Below are 19,190 nucleotides of genomic sequence, written 5' to 3' on the forward strand. Positions count from 1 at the left end.
GGCTGTTTGTGTGTCAGTGTGTATATTGCGTGTCAGTGTTTATATTGTGTGGCTGTTTGTGTGTCAGTGTTTATATTGTGTGGCTGTTTTTGTGTCAGTGTGTATATTGCGTGTCAGTGTTTATATTGTGTGGCTGTGTGTTGTGTGTCAGTGTGTGCAGTACATTATTTGTGGCTGTGGCTGTGGTTTGTACTCCGTTAGCTCTGTCTACGTTAGCACCGCCCACTAGCAGGACGTGTACTCCGTGCAGTTCGATAGTGGGCGTGGTCCGGGGTGGGCGGTCCCGGGTTCTGTCTCCCCATTGGTTGCGCCGGGGAGCAGCTGTTGGCGGAGTCTGGGTGTCACGGTGACCGGGAAGCAGTGTGTGTCTGCCCGCAGCTCGCTCACCCCGTGCCCGCAGCTCGCTCACCCCGTGCCCGCCATCATGGTGCAGATCGTCCGTGTGCAGACCAAGCCCTTCCCGGACCAGAAGCCGGGCACCAGCGGCCTGAGGAAGCGGGTCACCACGTTCCAGAACAGCCCGCACTACACCGAGAACTTCATCCAGAGCATCGTGTCCTGCACCGAGCCCGCCGAGCGCCAGGAGGGGGCGCTAGTGGTCGGAGGGGACGGCAGGTTCTTCATGAAGGAAGCCATTCAGCTCATCATACAGATAGCAGCCGCCAATGGGGTAAGCAGGGGAACCCACTGCGGGCAGTGTCAGTCAGAGGCTGTCAGTGTCAGTCAGAGGCTGTCAGTGTCAGTCAGAGGCTGTCAGTGTCAGTCAGAGGCTGTCAGTGTCAGTCAGAGGCTGTCAGTGTCAGTCAGAGGCTGTCAGTGTCAGTCAGAGGCTGTCAGTGTCAGTCAGAGGCTGTCAGTGTCAGTCAGAGGCTGTCAGTGTCAGTCAGAGGCTGTCAGTGTCAGTCAGAGGCTGTCAGTGTCAGTCAGAGGCTGTCAGTGTCAGTCAGAGGCTGTCAGTGTCAGTCAGAGGCTGTCAGTGTCAGTCAGTGTCAGTCAGTGTCAGTCAGTGTCAGTCAGTGTCAGTCAGTGTCAGTCAGTGTCAGTCAGTGTCAGTCAGTGGCTGTCAGTCAGTGGCTGTCAGTCAGAGGCTGTCAGTCAGAGGCTGTCAGTGTCAGTCAGTCAGAGGCTGTCAGTCTCAGTCAGTCAGAGGCTGTCAGTCTCAGTCAGTCAGAGGCTGTCAGTGCCAGCCAGTCAGAGGCGGTCAGTGCCAGCCAGTCAGAGGCGGTCAGTGCCAGCCAGTCAGAGGCGGTCAGTGCCAGCCAGTCAGAGGCGGTCAGTGCCAGCCAGTCAGAGGCGGTCAGTGCCAGCCAGTCAGAGGCGGTCAGTGCCAGCCAGTCAGAGGCTGTCAGTGCCAGCCAGTCAGAGGCTGTCAGTGCCAGCCAGTCAGAGGCTGTCAGAGTCAGCCAGTCAGAGGCTGAGGCTGTCAGAGTCAGCCAGCCAGTCAGAGGCTGAGGCTGTCAGAGTCAGCCAGCCAGTCAGAGGCTGAGGCTGTCAGAGTCAGCCAGCCAGTCAGAGGCTGAGGCTGTCAGAGTCAGCCAGCCAGTCAGAGGCTGAGGCTGTCAGAGTCAGCCAGCCAGTCAGAGGCTGAGGCTGTCAGAGTCAGCCAGCCAGTCAGAGGCTGAGGCTGTCAGAGTCAGCCAGCCAGTCAGAGGCTGAGGCTGTCAGAGTCAGCCAGCCAGTCAGAGGCTGAGGCTGTCAGAGTCAGCCAGCCAGTCAGAGGCTGAGGCTGTCAGAGTCAGCCAGCCAGTCAGAGGCTGAGGCTGTCAGAGTCAGCCAGCCAGTCAGAGGCTGAGGCTGTCAGAGTCAGCCAGCCAGTCAGAGGCTGAGGCTGTCAGAGTCAGCCAGCCAGTCAGAGGCTGAGGCTGTCAGAGTCAGCCAGCCAGTCAGAGGCTGAGGCTGTCAGAGTCAGCCAGCCAGTCAGAGGCTGAGGCTGTCAGAGTCAGCCAGCCAGTCAGAGGCTGAGGCTGTCAGAGTCAGCCAGCCAGTCAGAGGCTGAGGCTGTCAGAGTCAGCCAGCCAGTCAGAGGCTGAGGCTGTCAGAGTCAGCCAGCCAGTCAGAGGCTGAGGCTGTCAGAGTCAGCCAGGCTGAGGCTGTCAGAGTCAGCCAGGCTGAGGCTGTCAGAGTCAGCCAGTCAGAGGCTGAGGCTGTCAGAGTCAGCCAGTCAGAGGCTGAGGCTGTCAGAGTCAGCCAGTCAGAGGCTGAGGCTGTCAGAGTCAGCCAGTCAGAGGCTGAGGCTGTCAGAGTCAGCCAGTCAGAGGCTGAGGCTGTCAGAGTCAGCCAGTCAGAGGCTGAGGCTGTCAGAGTCAGCCAGTCAGAGGCTGAGGCTGTCAGAGTCAGCCAGTCAGAGGCTGAGGCTGTCAGAGTCAGCCAGTCAGAGGCTGAGGCTGTCAGAGTCAGCCAGTCAGAGGCTGAGGCTGTCAGAGTCAGCCAGTCAGAGGCTGAGGCTGTCAGAGTCAGCCAGTCAGAGGCTGAGGCTGTCAGAGTCAGCCAGTCAGAGGCTGAGGCTGTCAGAGTCAGCCAGTCAGAGGCTGAGGCTGTCAGAGTCAGCCAGTCAGAGGCTGAGGCTGTCAGAGTCAGCCAGTCAGAGGCTGAGGCTGTCAGAGTCAGCCAGTCAGAGGCTGAGGCTGTCAGAGTCAGCCAGTCAGAGGCTGAGGCTGTCAGAGTCAGCCAGTCAGAGGCTGAGGCTGTCAGAGTCAGCCAGTCAGAGGCTGAGGCTGTCAGAGTCAGCCAGTCAGAGGCTGAGGCTGTCAGAGTCAGCCAGTCAGAGGCTGAGGCTGTCAGAGTCAGCCAGTCAGAGGCTGAGGCTGTCAGTGTCAGCCAGTCAGAGGCTGAGGCTGTCAGTGTCAGCCAGTCAGAGGCTGAGGCTGTCAGTGTCAGCCAGTCAGAGGCTGAGGCTGTCAGTGTCAGCCAGTCAGAGGCTGAGGCTGTCAGTGTCAGCCAGTCAGAGGCTGAGGCTGTCAGTGTCAGCCACAGGCTGTCAGTGTCAGCCACAGGCTGTCAGTGTCAGCCACAGGCTGTCAGTGTCAGCCACAGGCTGTCAGTGTCAGCCACAGGCTGTCAGTGTCAGCCACAGGCTGTCAGTGTCAGTCACAGGCGGAGGCTGTCAGTCACACGCGGTCAGTCGGTCACAGGCTGTCAGTGTGCCCGTCAGTCAGTGGGGGCACGGGCTGTCAGTGTGTCAGTCAGTAGATGCACAGATTGCAAGGGTGCCTACCAGGGTGTGCACAGATTGTGAAAGGTGAGTGGGCAAGCTAAGTAGTTTTGCCCTATCCACCATGTCTACCATGTCTTTTAGAACAAATAGGGATAGGCTCAGGATTTAAATCCAAGCACTGACGTGCCCTATCCGGTGTCTAGTGATTGAGTCTGAGAGGTAAAACAATTCTCCTGTCACTGGTGGCATGTCTGTTATGGAACCCATCAACCTTTTCTTTCTTTACATATGTTATTTAGGGACAGCACAAGAGAAGCTGCTCTGCAGGATTCAAGTGCTGCCGCACAAAAATCAAGTTAATCCTTGTGGAATCATGCAGCATATGAATGCTACAATCTTTCTTCTATCATCTCTGTGCCTGTTGAAGTAGTGTGTTCTGGAAAAATTGGTGGGTCTGGCAAACCTAGTAGGGTGTGGGCCTGTTTGCCAGTCTGCAGGCGCCCGAGTTAAAGGCATGCCTATCAGGCCAAAACCATAACTTTTGCATTTACTTTATTCATAACTTCCTAATCTGACATATTTTTTGTTTTAAGTAATATTTAATAATTTGTGCAGACAATAAAAATAAGTAAGTAGGATGTATAGCCCGAGTGGGTCTGTGATTCCTTAGCCTTTACTTCATAAACTATATTACACGGTGACAGAGAGTGTACTGTTTGTGTGAATTCCTACTGTCAGTGAATGCACAGGTTGTTTATGGGTGCCTCTCGATGGGCAAACACTGTGGCATGGTGTCTTTCTTTCCTTTAGTGTGTGTAGATATATATATGCAGCTCACAGCATCTCCTTAAATACTCAGAATGGTGTCCAGACAAATTTTTATAGCATTCAGTCACAGAAATCGCTCCGTCCAGGGCTGGACCTCATATAATTAAAACCATATTTTATAGAAGTCTTCTTAAAAGATACAAGAAGCAAGGTAACCTGTGCAAAGCACCCCGTGTTACAGAAGCATTATGTATTTTGAAGTTGTGTTTATAACTGTTTAGGTGAAAAGGGATTTTGTAGCGTCAATGACATTCAAAGGGTTACCCAAGTAGCATGATTAATATTCATACTTAACTTTATTAACACGTAACCTGCTGTTTGCTAAATAGTAAATGATTACAGATTATGGGTGGGTGCTACCATTCTGATACCCAAAGGGTTAATGTCTTCCTGTGATTGACCTGCAGACTATATATACCCCCACAGGCTACTAAGGGTTAATAATGTAGTCTTTGACATATCATTTGTCTCTTTAAAGTTTAATCAGTTAATCATAGGGAAAATTTTACTGGTTTGAAATGCATGGTTTTCATGCTATAAATAGGGGGCTCTAAGGCAGGCTTCCCCAAACTCCGGCCCCCCAGATGTTGCTGAACTACAACTGCCATGATTCTATGAATGATCTAGATAGGCTGATAATCATGGGAGTTGTAGTTCAGCAACATCTGGAGTTTGGGGAAGCCTGCTAATTGATTCTAGAGTTTACTTATTGTAAAGTGATGCAGGGACTAAAAACCATGGGGAGATCATCCCATTATGTGCTGGGCCTCTCTTCTATGAGGTTTGTTTCTAAATAAAATGGTGCTGTTGTAGGCCTATATATTTTTACATCAGTCTGTAGAAAAATTGTTAATGTCTATGTAACAAAAAATGCTTTGAATTGTTAATATGATGAATATACTACCTTCCCACATTGAGATAGAAAGCATTTCTTGGCACTATAAGAAAATCATCCTACATTACTTTGACTATACAATAAATATTCCAGGTATTTTTTTAAAGTCTGAAGCGGACACTCTACATTTCCAGGAATTTCTCATTTGATCTCAGTACGGTCAAGGTCAAACTGTTTCTCATGAATGAGCTTGTTGCCATGGCGAAGCAGCCATTTTAAACGGAAACAGATGAGGATAATATGATGCTCATTGTAGGTGTGCCTTGCAGTTTTAGTGCATGAGAAGCACAATCCCAGCTGGTGGAAGAAGCCCATTTTATTGTATTCTCTCTAAACATCCCTAATTTTGAGTACCGTACATTCTTAGGATCTACCTTATCAGGGATGACTGCAGAGAACATCGACTGACTGTGATTAAAAAAAATGAAACAATCTAGTCCACGCATTGTATTCAGTGGAAGCTGGGCTGTTGTACATTATTCAGCTTTCTGCTGATAGTTGGAGAGTGGGAGTTGGATTGTGATGTCCATAGATTCATGCATGGGGGGAAAAAACATGAATGAAGTTACTTACACAGATTAACAGAAGCCACCAGGGAACTTCTTTAACTTGGCAAGTAGCTCTATTATAATATATATATATATATATATATATATATATATATATATTTTTTTTTTTAGTAAACTCCTCTTCAGGTCTTACTTTTGACTATCTCTGCAGTGCTCTCATTGGAAGTAATACATTGTAATTAAATCCCTTACAATACTCTTTGTATGTGTGACAGTACAGAGGAGGATGTATGAAGAAACTGTATGGGATTTTCTACAAGTGCAATGAAATGTTCTAATTTAGGCAATCTATTGCATACTATCCGCTGTCATGGATGACAGCCAATAGATTGTGCAGGGATTTTATTGAAGTGGCCGTGCAGCTTTATAAACCATATAGTGGTTTTGCATTTATTGACGAATGTTTATCATTTTTATTATTATTATTATGGTATTTATAGAGCGCCATCAAATTCCGCAGCGCTTTACAGTGGGTGGACGAACAGACTTGTAGTTGTAACCAGACAAGTTGGACACACAGGAACAGAGGGGTTGAGGGCCCTGCTCAATGAGCTTACATGCTAGAGGGAGTGGGTAAAATGACACAAAAAGGTAAAGATAGTATTAGACTAGTGACAGTTGCAGAAGAGAAATATATATATATATATGTATTCTGCAGCACTTTGCAATAACCTGTAAGGGGAAGATTACTATCCCCTCCCACCCACGTTGCCTTCTCTCACACCTCCTTCTGCTACAAATTGTTTTGTTTTTTTGTTTAATTATTTTTATTTTTTTCAAACCCATTCCTCGTTTCCACTACCTCCCTCCCCAGCCCAGGTGGCGGGGGGGGGGGGGGGGGGGGGACTTCTTATAGTGCCCAATAGGGGATATAACACGAAATGTCCCCACTCAGAAGGGATCGAGTAACCCTTTGAATTGAAAGTTTACCTGCCAGTGTGTCGGCAGACATCTTGGGTGAATCCTGCTATAACAGTTCACCTTTTTTTTACATTGTGTAAAATCTAATCGGTAAACATGGAGTGGGCGGCAGCACTGTAACATGGCTTTGTAATCTCAGAACACACATTAAATACAGGGTACAGTGTTCATCAGTCCAAATACATGTTGCCCTAGTGCAACTTTGAGTGCAGGGCTTATTCCTGTTTATTAACTTAATAAACAGCATTTTTTTCTATACTGTCCCTTTAAACAATCTAGCTTCAGACCCAGTCTTCCATTTGCTGCTGCTCTGTGAAGTTGCTGTGACCTTGCATTGCACTTCACAGACCCTTTGACATTTCAACTGACCTTGCAAGAATTTGGAGTATGGTCTCTCCTTTCAGCTGCCCTTCAGAGAATGCCAGAGTGATACGTCTTTATTCTTTACTTGCATTTCTGATCAGAAACTAGAACATTTGATCCAACTCTTAGCCATTCTTGTAACAGCCAATAAATAGGCTATGTAGTCCTGTTAAAAATGGGTGCTTGATGTGAATCTTTTGTTTGTATTATTTATTTTGAGTATTCGTTTGTTGAGCAGCGTGCTGTAACAAAATTTAGGCAACACTGGCTTATTTTGAGAATTTCTCTAACTCTGTATCTTCACACCTGGGTTTATGTTGGCCTACAGTTTGCAATTCACTATATCAGTAGTGTTTAGTTAATAAACGCCATATAGTTTCCTTGTGAGTTTGGTTTATAGTATTTAAAGGGACATTACCTTTTGGGCCAAACATTGTTTCATATTAAAACTGGATTAAGAGAGCGGTTTAACCTCTAAAGTTGAGCTAGCGCCAGGGGCCTTCTGGCACCATAACCACTTAATATATATAATGTTATTATGGTGCCCAATTTATTCCTTTAACGAATGCTACGAGGTGAATATATCAGTACAACATAAACATTTATTATGCATGATCGATGACATGCTCTCTGTGTTTCAAAATAGAAACCCATATTCCAGGCTACTTAAAAATACTGACAGAGAAAGAAAGAGAGAGACAGGGGATGAGAAGGTATGTGCCCCTTTCACATGTTGTTGAGGACCGTTATGGTATCTAAGGTCATATGTGTACTTTACCCTGTAATACTTCCCTCACTACTAGTGAATTATATCCTTCAGTAATTAAATGTTAAATTAAATATATATGTGTGTATGTAGATTTAAAAAATTTTTTTTTTTTAAAGAAGTATTACCCTGTTGCAGCCACAAGATGTTATAGAGAACATAGAATGCCACTTCGGTTGGGTAACATTCTACCTGTAGGCACCATGCCTGTGTAAACTGAACATGAATTGGCTAGTTTACAGGGTGAGCCCTGTTTGTATTTAAAAAGTACTTTTTATCTGGAGGGCTAATATTTATCAAGGTAAAACTGGCACTCCGTGAATCGTGATAACTGCAGCCTGTTTTGTTTACCATGGCTTCTGCAAGCACGGGGGGAAAGGACATGCCTCCCGAGATCCCCTTGTCCGTGCTATGAATCCCTTTGTTGTTCTACAACCATCACTGTTGGCTCTATATTGAGTGATTATTCCTGGGAGTGACTTGAGTATAAATCTAGCAACGAACCCATGCTTTTTTAGTGGTAATTAGACTCTGAAATGTCATATGAGCCAAACTTTGAACAGATTTTGAAAACACATGTAATCTGATGCTTTACAATAGAACATTAATACATTTACACCTTTAGGTTGCAGGATAGCATATGGATGGGTTAGGATTTGAACGTTGCTATTTGTTAGGGGAGCAGCAATACATTCTGCCTCCCGCCTGGCAGGGTTTGAAAGTATTGCCCAGCAGACAATATGTGCAACTTATGTGCGATAGGTATAAAAACAGCTAATCGTTGCTCGAATCCTAAGGAAAATTTCATACCATGCCTGACGTAATGCAGAATTCATAAACCTCCTTGAAAAATAGGCTAACCCTACTTACAAGGCCCTTTCAGGGACTCTCCGGGCATCAATACAACTTTAACGCATTTGATAGATTTTGGCATCTTTAATATGCTGTATTTTTTGCATGCTCAAATCGTTTTAGTTTTTGCACAAAACAAATACTGTTGCCGCTCCATAAGCCTGCCTTGTTAGTGACACCAGAAATACTTTCTTATCAAAGGTATGCACACAGCTCAGCCCCAACAACACACAATGAGTGTCTCTTAAAGGGAAACTTATGGTCACCAAAACGACTTTAGCCTACTGAAACAGAAGTGGTGTATAAATCATGCAGTCTCTCTTCTCTCAGGTATTTAGGGGTTAACTCACTAGTCACACCTCACTGCATGTGACTTACACAGCCATCCCAAACACTTCCTGCCAAGCGTCATCTAGTCTTTACACTTCCCTTATTGCACATTCTGTTTAATTTAGAATTTTAAATCTCCAGCTCTGTTTATAGCTTGCTAGACCAGGCAGTGTTTAATTTACACAGCAGGAGATTGAAAATGAATCAACTTTGTTTTCATGCAGGCTGTATCAATCACAGCCAGGGGAGCTGTGATTAGGGTTGCATAAACAGAAACAAAAGTGATTTAACTCCTAAATGGCAGTACATTGAGCTGTGAGAATGCAGGGACATGATCTATACAATAAAACTGCTTCATTAAAAGGACACTATAGTCCCCAGAACTACATCATGTAGTTATTCTGGTGTCTATAGCATGTCCCTTCAGGAATTTTTTTTTTTTTTTGTGTAATATATTTTATTGAGTTTTCATTCTTTATACATGTTACACATTTCCAGGACACAGTTGAACATTCAGAAACCATAATCACATTATTACATGAGTTCGGTTTAACATTTATTCACACATTATATGCATAAATTGTATCATAAGAGGGTATGCCGCATTCCCTATAATAAGCATCATTTTTGTAGTTGTGTGTGTCAGTTCTTGAACAGAAGGTCAACTATGTGACACCTGCTGTGCCGTCAATGATGTCCTTCTTCTATTCCCTTATGCGAACTCTATGGCAGTCTTTGTCTGTGTTCCTGGTCTACTATAACTCAAACTAGTATTTAACAGTGGGGTGGGGGAAAATAGGGGGGGGGGGGGGGGGGGGGGGTTCGTATGAGGGTATCAGGGTTATTGGTCGGTTTCGGTCGGGCCTGCTTTCATTATTATCTGCTAGTGGGATACTCTTTGTTTGTTAATCTCCAGGCGTCCCATTTTTCCCAAGCTGTCTGCCAAAATTGTTTCCCTTTTTGTTTCTGCCTTGCGGCTGTTTCATAGGATTTGGTGGTTTCCACCATATCTAAGTATGTGCCAATAACTGGAGTGTTTACCTTTAGCCACATTTTACTTATAGATGTGAGAGCTGTGACAATTATATGGTAGATGAGGTATAGGTCAGTTTTTTGTAAGTCTTGGGGTAGCATTAATAGCAGGAAGAGTTCCGGGGAAATTTGTATGTCATTACTGATGAGTTTCTTAATGATATTTGATATGTCTTCCCAGAAGGGCTGTACTTTTGGGCAAGCCCACCATATGTGGAGCATTGTGCCGGGTTCTGTAAGGCACCTCCAGCAATTCCCCGACTGTCTTTTATCATATTTGTGTAGTGTTTGTGGTACTATATACCAGCGATAGAGTACTTTCCTACTCGTTTCTACATGTGATGTGTTTAGCGTGAGATGTTTGTGAGCCCACATAATTGTTAGCCAGGTGTCGTTGGGCATATTCAAGTGTAGGTCTCGTTCCCAAGCCCGTACAAAGGGCAAAGATTTAGGTAATGTTTGGGGTCTAGTTATCTTATATAAAGTAGATAATAGCTTTTTCGGTTGCTGGTTAGCTACACATATTTTCTCTAGCGGTGACAAGGGGAGTCCCTGGTTGTGTAATTTGCCCTCCATGGTCTGTTTCCGCACCCATGAGTGCAGTTGTAGATATGCGAAGTATGCTCTTTTGGGTAGTCCAAATGTTTCGGAAAGTGATTCGTAGGGTGGAAGGCGGCCCTCTGGCATGATCTGGAAAAGGCATTTGATGCTGTGGTCATTCCATAGACCACTATCGAATCCAGGGATAAGCACATAGAGTGCCCGCATTTGCAGTGCTGGGGATATATAAGATGCCGGGTAGTGTTTTATCACATGTTTATCCCATGCCTTGAGGGTGGCAATGGTCGTGGGACAGGTTTGCGTAGATTTTGGCCTTTGATGTTTAGGGATCCAGGCCAGGACTGGCAGTGTTAACCCGCCTGTGTTTATCCTTTCAATCTGGTGCCATGGTGGCATTGTGTCGTGATGGAAAGTCCCTATAAGGGTACTCATGAGGGCTGCTGTGTAATAACTTGCTATTTCTGGCGCTCCCATTCCTCCATCTTTGAAAGGTTTATACATGGTGGTCGCTGCCACCCTAGATCTTTTACCTCCCCATATATAACCATTTAGTGTGCGTTGAGTTTCAGTAAAAAATTCTTTTGGGATGCAAATTTGGAGTGTCCTGAACAGATATTGTAGCTTGGGCAGAATCATCATTTTTATTGCAGCTATCCTGCCTGTCCAGGAGACATATTTCCCTTTCCACCCCTGTAACTGCTGTTTGATGTTGCGTAGTAGTGGGAGGTAGTTTGCTTTGTACAATTTCTTGGTCGTTGGTGTGAGGTGTAGCCCCAAGAACGTTAGATGGTCCCGTCTCCAGTCATATGAGTAGCTATTTTGTAGGTTAGTGAGTTGGGTTGTCGTGAGATTGAGGCCCATCGCCTGCGTCTTACTGACATTGAGTTTATAGTAAGAGCATTGACCGAATTTTGTCAGAATATTTTGCAGGTAAGGCAGGGAAGAGTCAGGGTTTGATATGGTTAGCATCACATCGTCAGCAAATAATGTTATTTTATGTGTTTTCCCCCCTATTGTTATCCCCTCTATGTCCGGTGAATCTCTTATTCGCTGAGCTAATGGTTCTAGTGCTAATATATACAAGAGTGGTGAAAGTGGGCAGCCCTGCCGCGACCCATTGGAGACCTGGAAGGACTTGGAGACAAACCCGCCATTGGTTATTCTCGCTGTAGGGTTATCATATAAGGCAGATATCAACATTATTAGAGTCTCCGGGAAGGCAAACTTCTTTAATACAGCTGTTAAGTATCCCCAGTGTAGCCTGTCGAACGCTTTCTCTGCGTCTAAGGACAAGGCCACACTGGGTTCTCCCGACAGCTGAATGTTATGGAAGATGTTAATTAGCTTCCTAGTCCCGTCGGAACCCAGTCTGCCCCGTACGAACCCCACTTGATCATCTCGAACTAGTTTAGGTAGGATTGTTCCCAGTCTATTTGCATAGATCTTAGCCAGTATCTTTAAATCTGTATCTAGGAGTGAGATGGGTCTTAGGTTTTGGCATTTATTGGGTGGTTTCCCGGGCTTGGGGAGAGTAGTTATATGAGCTAATAACATTTCCTGTGGTATTTTGCCTGACTGGATGATTCCATGGTAGAGTTTTTCTAAGAAGGGGGTTAGTACATGAGAGAAGGTTTTGTAATAGGCGTTGGTAAAGCCATCTGGGCCTGGGGATTTCCCCTTCGGGAGAGTTTTGATAACTCCTGCTATTTCAGTCTGGGTGATGGGTGTCTCCAGAAAGGAACGGTCTATCTGTGAAAGTTGTTGCGTGTTTACATCTGCTAAGAATTCGTCAATGTCTGAGGGAAGTGGCTGATGTGTATGAACATCTTTTTTAAGGTTATATAACCTATCATAGTAGTCTGCAAGCGAGTCATTGATGTCTTGAGGACTATACACTTTATTTCCCAGTTGGTTAAAGAGAAACGGTATTTTTGAATTTAGTCTCTTCTGCCTCATTAGGTTTGCGAGGGCCTTTCCCGCTCTATTTCCCTGTGTGTATGTGCGGAGTTTTAGCCTATAGGATATAGTAGCTGACGTGCGGACTTGAATATCATTTAATTGTTTCTTAGTTTGGTCTATGCGCTGCTGAGTAAGCGTTGATGGGTTCGTTATTTGTGAGTGTGTGTCTTCCCTGAGTCGTCTCATGAGTGTTAAGTAATGCGCTTTCGCCTGTTTGTGTAAATATGATGCTTGGCTAATTAGAAGCCCTCGGATATAGGCTTTATGTGTCAGCCACGTTGTGGCCATAGAAACCTCCGGAGTGTGGTTTATATCAAAGAACTTTTCAAGTTCCTCAGTTAGTTTAGTGACCAGTTCAGGGTTGTGTAGGAGAGCCTCATTTAGGCGCCACGGTGATGTGACACGGGACTGGAATTGGTCTGGTAAGGATACCATTACCGGTGCGTGATCCGACCACACAATGTTACCTATTTCACTGCTTAATGCAGTCGGCAATAAATCTCCTGAGACAAATATAAAATCTATTCTAGAATAGGTTCTGTGGACCGAGGAATAAAAGGTGAACTCCTTGTCATTCGGGTGTTGCGCCCTCCATATGTCATATAAGTTATGTTCCATAAGAGTTTTTACTAATGCTACAGCCTGTTTGCTCAGTGTTTTGCATCTGGATGAGTCAGCTGTTTGCGTGGTATCTAGTCTAGGTTGTAAGGTGTGATTTAAGTCTCCGCACAAAATAGTGGAGGAGGGATACGTCTGGGGTATTCTATGTAATACTTTCTGGAGAAAATTTCTCTGTTCCGAGTTAGGGCTATAAATCCCCACCAACGTGTACAAAGCATTATTTATTTTACAGTGTACAATTAAAAAACGTCCTTGTGTGTCTTTTTTGAGATGTAAGAGTTCAAATGTGATGGTATTGTGTATGAGTAGTGATACTCCTCTTGATTTAGATGAGTTCGTGGAGTGGTATTGTATAGGATATTCTTTGCTCGCAAATGCAGGCACCCTATTGTGTACAAAATGTGTTTCCTGCACACATAGTATGTCTGATTTATTGCTTTTTGCATCGTCAAGGAGGAGTCTCCTTTTATGAGGTGTGTTCAATCCTCGGGCATTAATTGACATTATTTTCAACATTTGTGTTTAAGTGTAGATCAATGCAGTAATAACAATACAGGATATGACTAAATTTCCCCTTCAAACATTTGGTAGAACCATTGCAGTGATCCCTCAGCAGATATGCTAGATACGACCTGAGACCAGTGGTTGTCAGCCCTGTTAATTTAAGGGAATATTGGTTGTGGGTTCGTTTCAGATTTAACCCTGTCAGGGTATGCAACTGATCCCTGGAGTTTGGGGAAGGGAAATGTGAACTGGGAGGGGGGTCTGTAACTATATACAGAATGTCTCGTGCAGAGACAGTATGTGGGTATACCACATCTGGGGGATAGAATAGAAAACTTTCTATCATAACGTGGCTATTGGGCACCTGTTCGCGCCATAATAGGGTACATCCACTACAGAGTATTTTGTTATAGAATGCCTTGCTTGCTGTTTGTCATCTACGTATAGATGATTTATATAATCTGCGGAGATTCTCATGTTTTGTAACCAACTTTAGTCGACCCTTCCCTGTCCTGATCGGGTGTTGTTACATGTCTGGTTCAGGTTTGGGTATACCTTATTTTATCGTTTTGCTGTGCCCTTCCCTCCTCCTGATATTAACAAATATGCATGTAACTTTATACATTCTAAGTCTTACTACTTTTCCCATCGCTAGCATCTTCCCCCCTCCTTTAAGCCCTCTATTTGACAATCTTTATATAACATCGTCCATATACTAGGGGCCTGGGTCTCAGGTCCCCTTTACCTCGTGGTCTGATAGAGTTCATAGGGTCAGGAGCAGTGGGCACCATCTTATTATGAGTCAAAGTGCACAGTCCGGTTCTCGGTGTTGGAATGCTGCCCGGTAGGTTGCACGTGCATCTCCTGATGGGAGTAATAATCCAGACACTTGGTCTCCCAAGCTGAAGGTCGCGGAAGAGGTTTCGGGTGGGTGAGTTCGGGGATTTATCTCCTCGGCAAACAGTCCAGATCGGGCCATCCCGCAGTATGTCACTGCTCTGCATACGCTTCGTCACAGCGACAGCGGGAAAACCCGATCCAGAGTCTCACCGCCACATAAGGTAGTCCAGACAGGAAAGGGGGCTTGTTTCCACAATGAATCGCCCTGTGTTTGGGCTTCCCTTGGAATTTAGTTCGAAGCTGTTGAATGTTTATAGTGTCCATTTATTAATTCTGTTCTTAATATCCATGTTTAAACAGGGATGGACGGTCTTAGACCGGTATTCGTCCGGTTTAGTGCTTGTCTCGAGGTTTTTCCCATTCCCGTTTCAATGTGCCTGTTTGGTTTGTGGAGGTGGTCAGCGGCTCCACCGGCAAGGCCCAGGCTAGCAGTTTTGTTACTCCCGCCTCGGGGGTGTTCAGCACTGTCGTGGCTCCATCTTTTGTAACTATCAATTTGGTGGGGAAGCCCCAACGGTATCGAATACCGTGCGACCGCAGGGTGTTGGTTACTTGGGAGAATTCCCTCCTTTTCTTTAGAGTAACGGCTGATAGATCCGCATATATCTTGACTGTTGGGTAGTCCGTCGGAGGTTTTGCTCGTGTTCTGCTGTTCTTTAATATGTGTTCCTTAATATGAAAGTAATGAGCCCGGAGTAGAACATCTCTTGGTATAGCTTGTGGAAGGTGCCCGGGCTTGGGTATCCGGTGCACCCTGTCTACCAGCAGCATGTCTGCCGGTATCTCTGGGGCGTGAGCATGCAACAGATTCCTCACATAGGCCTGCAAATTATCATTCGTGATTTCTTCTGGTACTCCCCGCAGGCGGAGATTATTTCGCCGTGAGCGATCCTCCATATCTGCTAGTTTGCTCTCCAATTTGTTAATTTCTGTGGCCATTCGTTCCACATTCGTGGCCAAGTCGTTATGTGCCGTGGCGAACTCGTCACATTTATCTTCCATGTGCGACGTCCGTTTACCTAGTTCTTGTAGGTCTTTCCTTAGTGAATCCGCCAAATGCTGCCATGTGGTTACAAGTTTTTCGGAGAGAAGCTCCAGGGCCGCATTCAAGTCAGCTTTTGTGATTTGTGCTGCATCTTGCGCCTTAGTTCGGGTGATAATTTGTGCGTTGTCGGCCATTTCAGAGATCATGGATTCCGTTGGGGCCTGTTCTACCGGAGACGCCGGAGATGATTTCTGGTTGAAAAAATTGAGCTTGTCCGGTTTTGCCGAGCTCCTCTTGTTCTTGGGTTGAGACATCGCTAGATAATAGTAGTGGATGTTGCTGCTTTATTCAGGATTGCATTAGATTAGGTGTCCTGATGCCGGAGCAAATTTTCATGCGGCCATCTTGCTCCGCAGTTAGCCACGCCCCCCCCTTCAGGAATTTTAATGTAAACATTACTGCCCTGGGACACCTCCAACGGCCACTAGAGGTGCTTCCTGAGTCAGTGCTGCAAGGAGACACTGAACTTTCCCCATAGAGATGGATTGATTCTGTGCATCTCTCTGAGGAGATGCTGATTGGCTAGGGCGGCGTTTGGCTCTCCAAGGAGGCGAATTGAGGGTACAGCCAGCACTGACGGACCCGTGCTGGAAATAAGGTGAATTTTTACTATAAGGGGTCCTGGGGGACGCTATAGGGTCAGGAATACGTGTTTGTGTTACTGATCCTATAGTGTCCCTTAAATTCACAATCTCCCTGCAGACAGTCAGAGAGACTGCAAACAGGTAGTGATATCCTTGTATTTCTCACTGGGTGTCCTCTCCTTCTAATATAGGTTGTTTTGTTCAGATCATAAGTGCTGTCTGTGGATGAGCTGTGTGCATAGATATTTGATAAGGAAGTCTTTTTCTGGCGTGAGGGGGCTTGGCTAAAGAGGCAGGCTTATGGTGCAGCATTTTGCAAAACATTTATTTATTTCATGCAAAAACTTGAACGATATGAACATGCAAAAAAATAAGGCATATTAAAGAGACACTCTAGGAACCCAGACCACTTCAGCTCATTGCAGTGGTCTTGGTTGCTGTGTCCCTTTTGCACTTAGTGCTGCAATGTAAAACATTGCAGATCCAGAGCACTGCAATGTGTACATTGCAGCTATAAGTCTGCCCTCAGTAGCTGTCTCCCATATAGCCACTAGAGAGCTTCCGGAATCAAAACGGACCTTTGGTCCGTTATCTGATGCTGGACGTCCTCACGCTCTGCATGAGTACCTCCAGCGTCAGATTTTTCCACGTAGGAAAGCATTGATTAAAGGGACACTATAGTCACCCAGACCACTTCAGCTTAATGAAGTGGTCTGGGTGCCAGGTCCCTCTAGGGTTAACCCTGCCTGATGTAAACATAGCAGTTTCAGAGAAACTGCTATGTTTACATTTGGGGTTAAGCCAGCCTCTAGTGGCTGTCTTCCGGACAGCCACTAGAGGCGCATATGCGACGCTGGAGGCATATTATGCCTCCATCACGCAGAGCGTCCATAGGAAAGCATTGAAAAATGCTTTCCTATGGACACTTTGAATGCGCGCGCGGCACCTTCTGTGCATGCGCGTTCCGCTGACGTCAGACGGGGGAGCTGACGTCGGTGGGGGAGGAAAGGTAAGGGAGCCCGGCGGTGGAAGAAGGTGAGTAACCACGGGAGGGTTACTCTAGTGTCAGGAAAACCGATTTATTTTCCTGACACTATAGTGATCCTTTAATGTTTTCCTATTTGATAAATCCTAATGTGAGCGTGGCCGTTGCTGCGCATTGGTCTACCCCGCCAGCTGACATCGGCGGGGAGCAGCGTGGGTAGAGTCTGAGCCAGCCTCTCGGCGCTGGATTCAGGTAAGTGACTAAAGGGGTTTTAACCCCTTCAGCGCTGAGAGAGGGGGGCACCTTAGAAATGTATAGTGCCAGGAAAACGGTCTTGTTTTCCTGGCACTATTCGAGCCCTTTAATGAGGCCAAAACCTGTCAAACGCGTTAAAGTAGTGTTGGTGCCCTTTAAGTTGCAGAATTAGTGTGACTGCAGATAAAATTTGGATTGAGTTCTACTGCTAGCAGTGGTTAAATAGTTTACCATTTTTAGTAATTTAATTTTCTTAAGTTTAAGATATCATGATATAATGTGCTTATTTTGTAAATCCTCAGTTTTAGACCACGTGTTAAATGAGAACTCACTGAATTTTGAATTGACAAGTGTACAGGGAGTCCGCTCTTTTGCGAATTCAGCAGTAGTTTAGGAGTAAAACCCCTATTGCATTCAGCTTTGGTTTAATAAATAGTCAATGGGGTGCAGTTGTCGGGTTCTCCCCAAATCCAGGGGCTGTGATCTATGTGTGCCAGGAACTTGGACTAAATATCGCAGTGCACATAGATACGTTGTAAATAAATATATTGATAGTCACAAATTAGGAATTGAGATCACATGCCTGGCATTGTTAACATCTAACTTTTCAAATTCCTTATTTTCCTTTTTTTTCCCTTTCTTTTGCTGAGTCAACAGGTCTTGGCACTGTTTAACATGCTGGCTAAACTTTCTTCAAATCTCCTCTATTTACCATGTGCCACACCTAGCTATGAATTGAAAAGCTAATTGTAACGAATTCACCTGACTAATTTCTTTACCTAAGAGAGAGCATCATGACAAAGAACGTTTTAACCACTTCAGGAGAAAGGGACAGATTACATGACACTCCTAGCACGTAATCTGTCAAGAAGGGATTAAATAGGAAATGTCAAAAGAGGGGTTTTATTTGCACAATCAAGTAGCTAACTTAAAGTTAGCAGCTGACTTACTGTTTAATATTTTTACATTTTTTTTTTTTTTTTTATGTTTTCCTGTTTTTGTTTTTTTAGTTTGAATATCCAGGAATTCAAATTCAGAATAATCCAGGAATTCCAAACAAGGAAGTTTTATTGGAACCAAAGAACAGAAACGTTTCGACCCCTTAGGGCCTTTGTTTTTTTTAATGGCCAACTGGGAAAGGAATTTAAATTGGTTTAACCCCATCATACACTAAGCATGGTTCTACGGCACTACTGAAGGGATGGAAGCTCTTATATCATTTTTGTGTAGGTGCATACGCGCACCTTAGGCATCATGGGTCAACAAAGTCCTCTACAATGCAGAAGTGCAGCTGAGGTCAGCAGGCTTGTGTTTTGTTTTGTTTTTGCAAAAAAATATATTTTAGGTGGAAAACCCAAAATAGGATGTGAGTGGAATACTTAAACATGTAGTACCCCTTCACACTTTTGGGGTATACATTTACAAATCCCATTTATCATATGAAAAGCAAAGAAAATGATACAACAGTGTAATACTGTGAAACCACTTAGAAACAATATAAACTAGTTTGATAGTAAGGCGTTAGACTCACATTTAAAAGAGCCTTTAAAGATCATCTCTAATCTCATCCACTTCTGTGCTATTAGGCAGCACACCATCACTCCTCTCGATCTCTTCTACGTTAAACTTAGAAAGAGCGGGAGCCAAAACCAGTGCCAGTGCTGTATCTTCAGTATATCTGGATATATAACCATCAGCAAGAGATACTTGATCACCTTGTGTATATAGCCATGGGGAGACCGCCGCTCTAGTTATACTGTAACATAATGCCCTTAAAGGGCGGCACACCTCTTATTGAAGCATAGCAGACCTAGATATTTATCCAGTCGCAATAATGATTAAAATAAATAACTTTTAAGTATAATTTATGTACTTACGGTATGTCCTTATGTCAGCCTCTAAGATGTGTTTTTGCTTTTTTTGGAATGTCTCTACCAGCACACAGTAATTACACTATCCTATAATATCTTCTTTGTTTTGTTTATTTTTTTTTTTTTTTTTGTAAATTCCAAAATCTAATCGAATTGTAAATGCCAATAGTGTGAAGGGGTGCGTTCACTAAAGTA

The 19,190-nt window shown here is 44.8% G+C and overlaps 1 protein-coding gene across 1 annotated transcript in view; it reads left to right on the forward strand.

Annotated features, from left to right (window-relative positions):
* The first annotated feature begins 310 nt into the window (after positions 1-310).
* The window catches only part of PGM1 (phosphoglucomutase 1), a 62,793-nt gene continuing 43,913 nt past the window's right edge, over positions 311-19,190 (forward strand). The window contains exon 1 of the mRNA XM_063427868.1: positions 311-670. Within this exon, the coding sequence (XP_063283938.1) occupies positions 425-670 (246 nt within the window). The 5' untranslated portion in view covers positions 311-424. The remainder of the gene's footprint in view (positions 671-19,190) is intronic.

This window comes from Pelobates fuscus, chromosome 7 (assembly GCF_036172605.1).
Source record: "Pelobates fuscus isolate aPelFus1 chromosome 7, aPelFus1.pri, whole genome shotgun sequence".
NCBI lineage: Eukaryota > Metazoa > Chordata > Amphibia > Anura > Pelobatidae > Pelobates > Pelobates fuscus.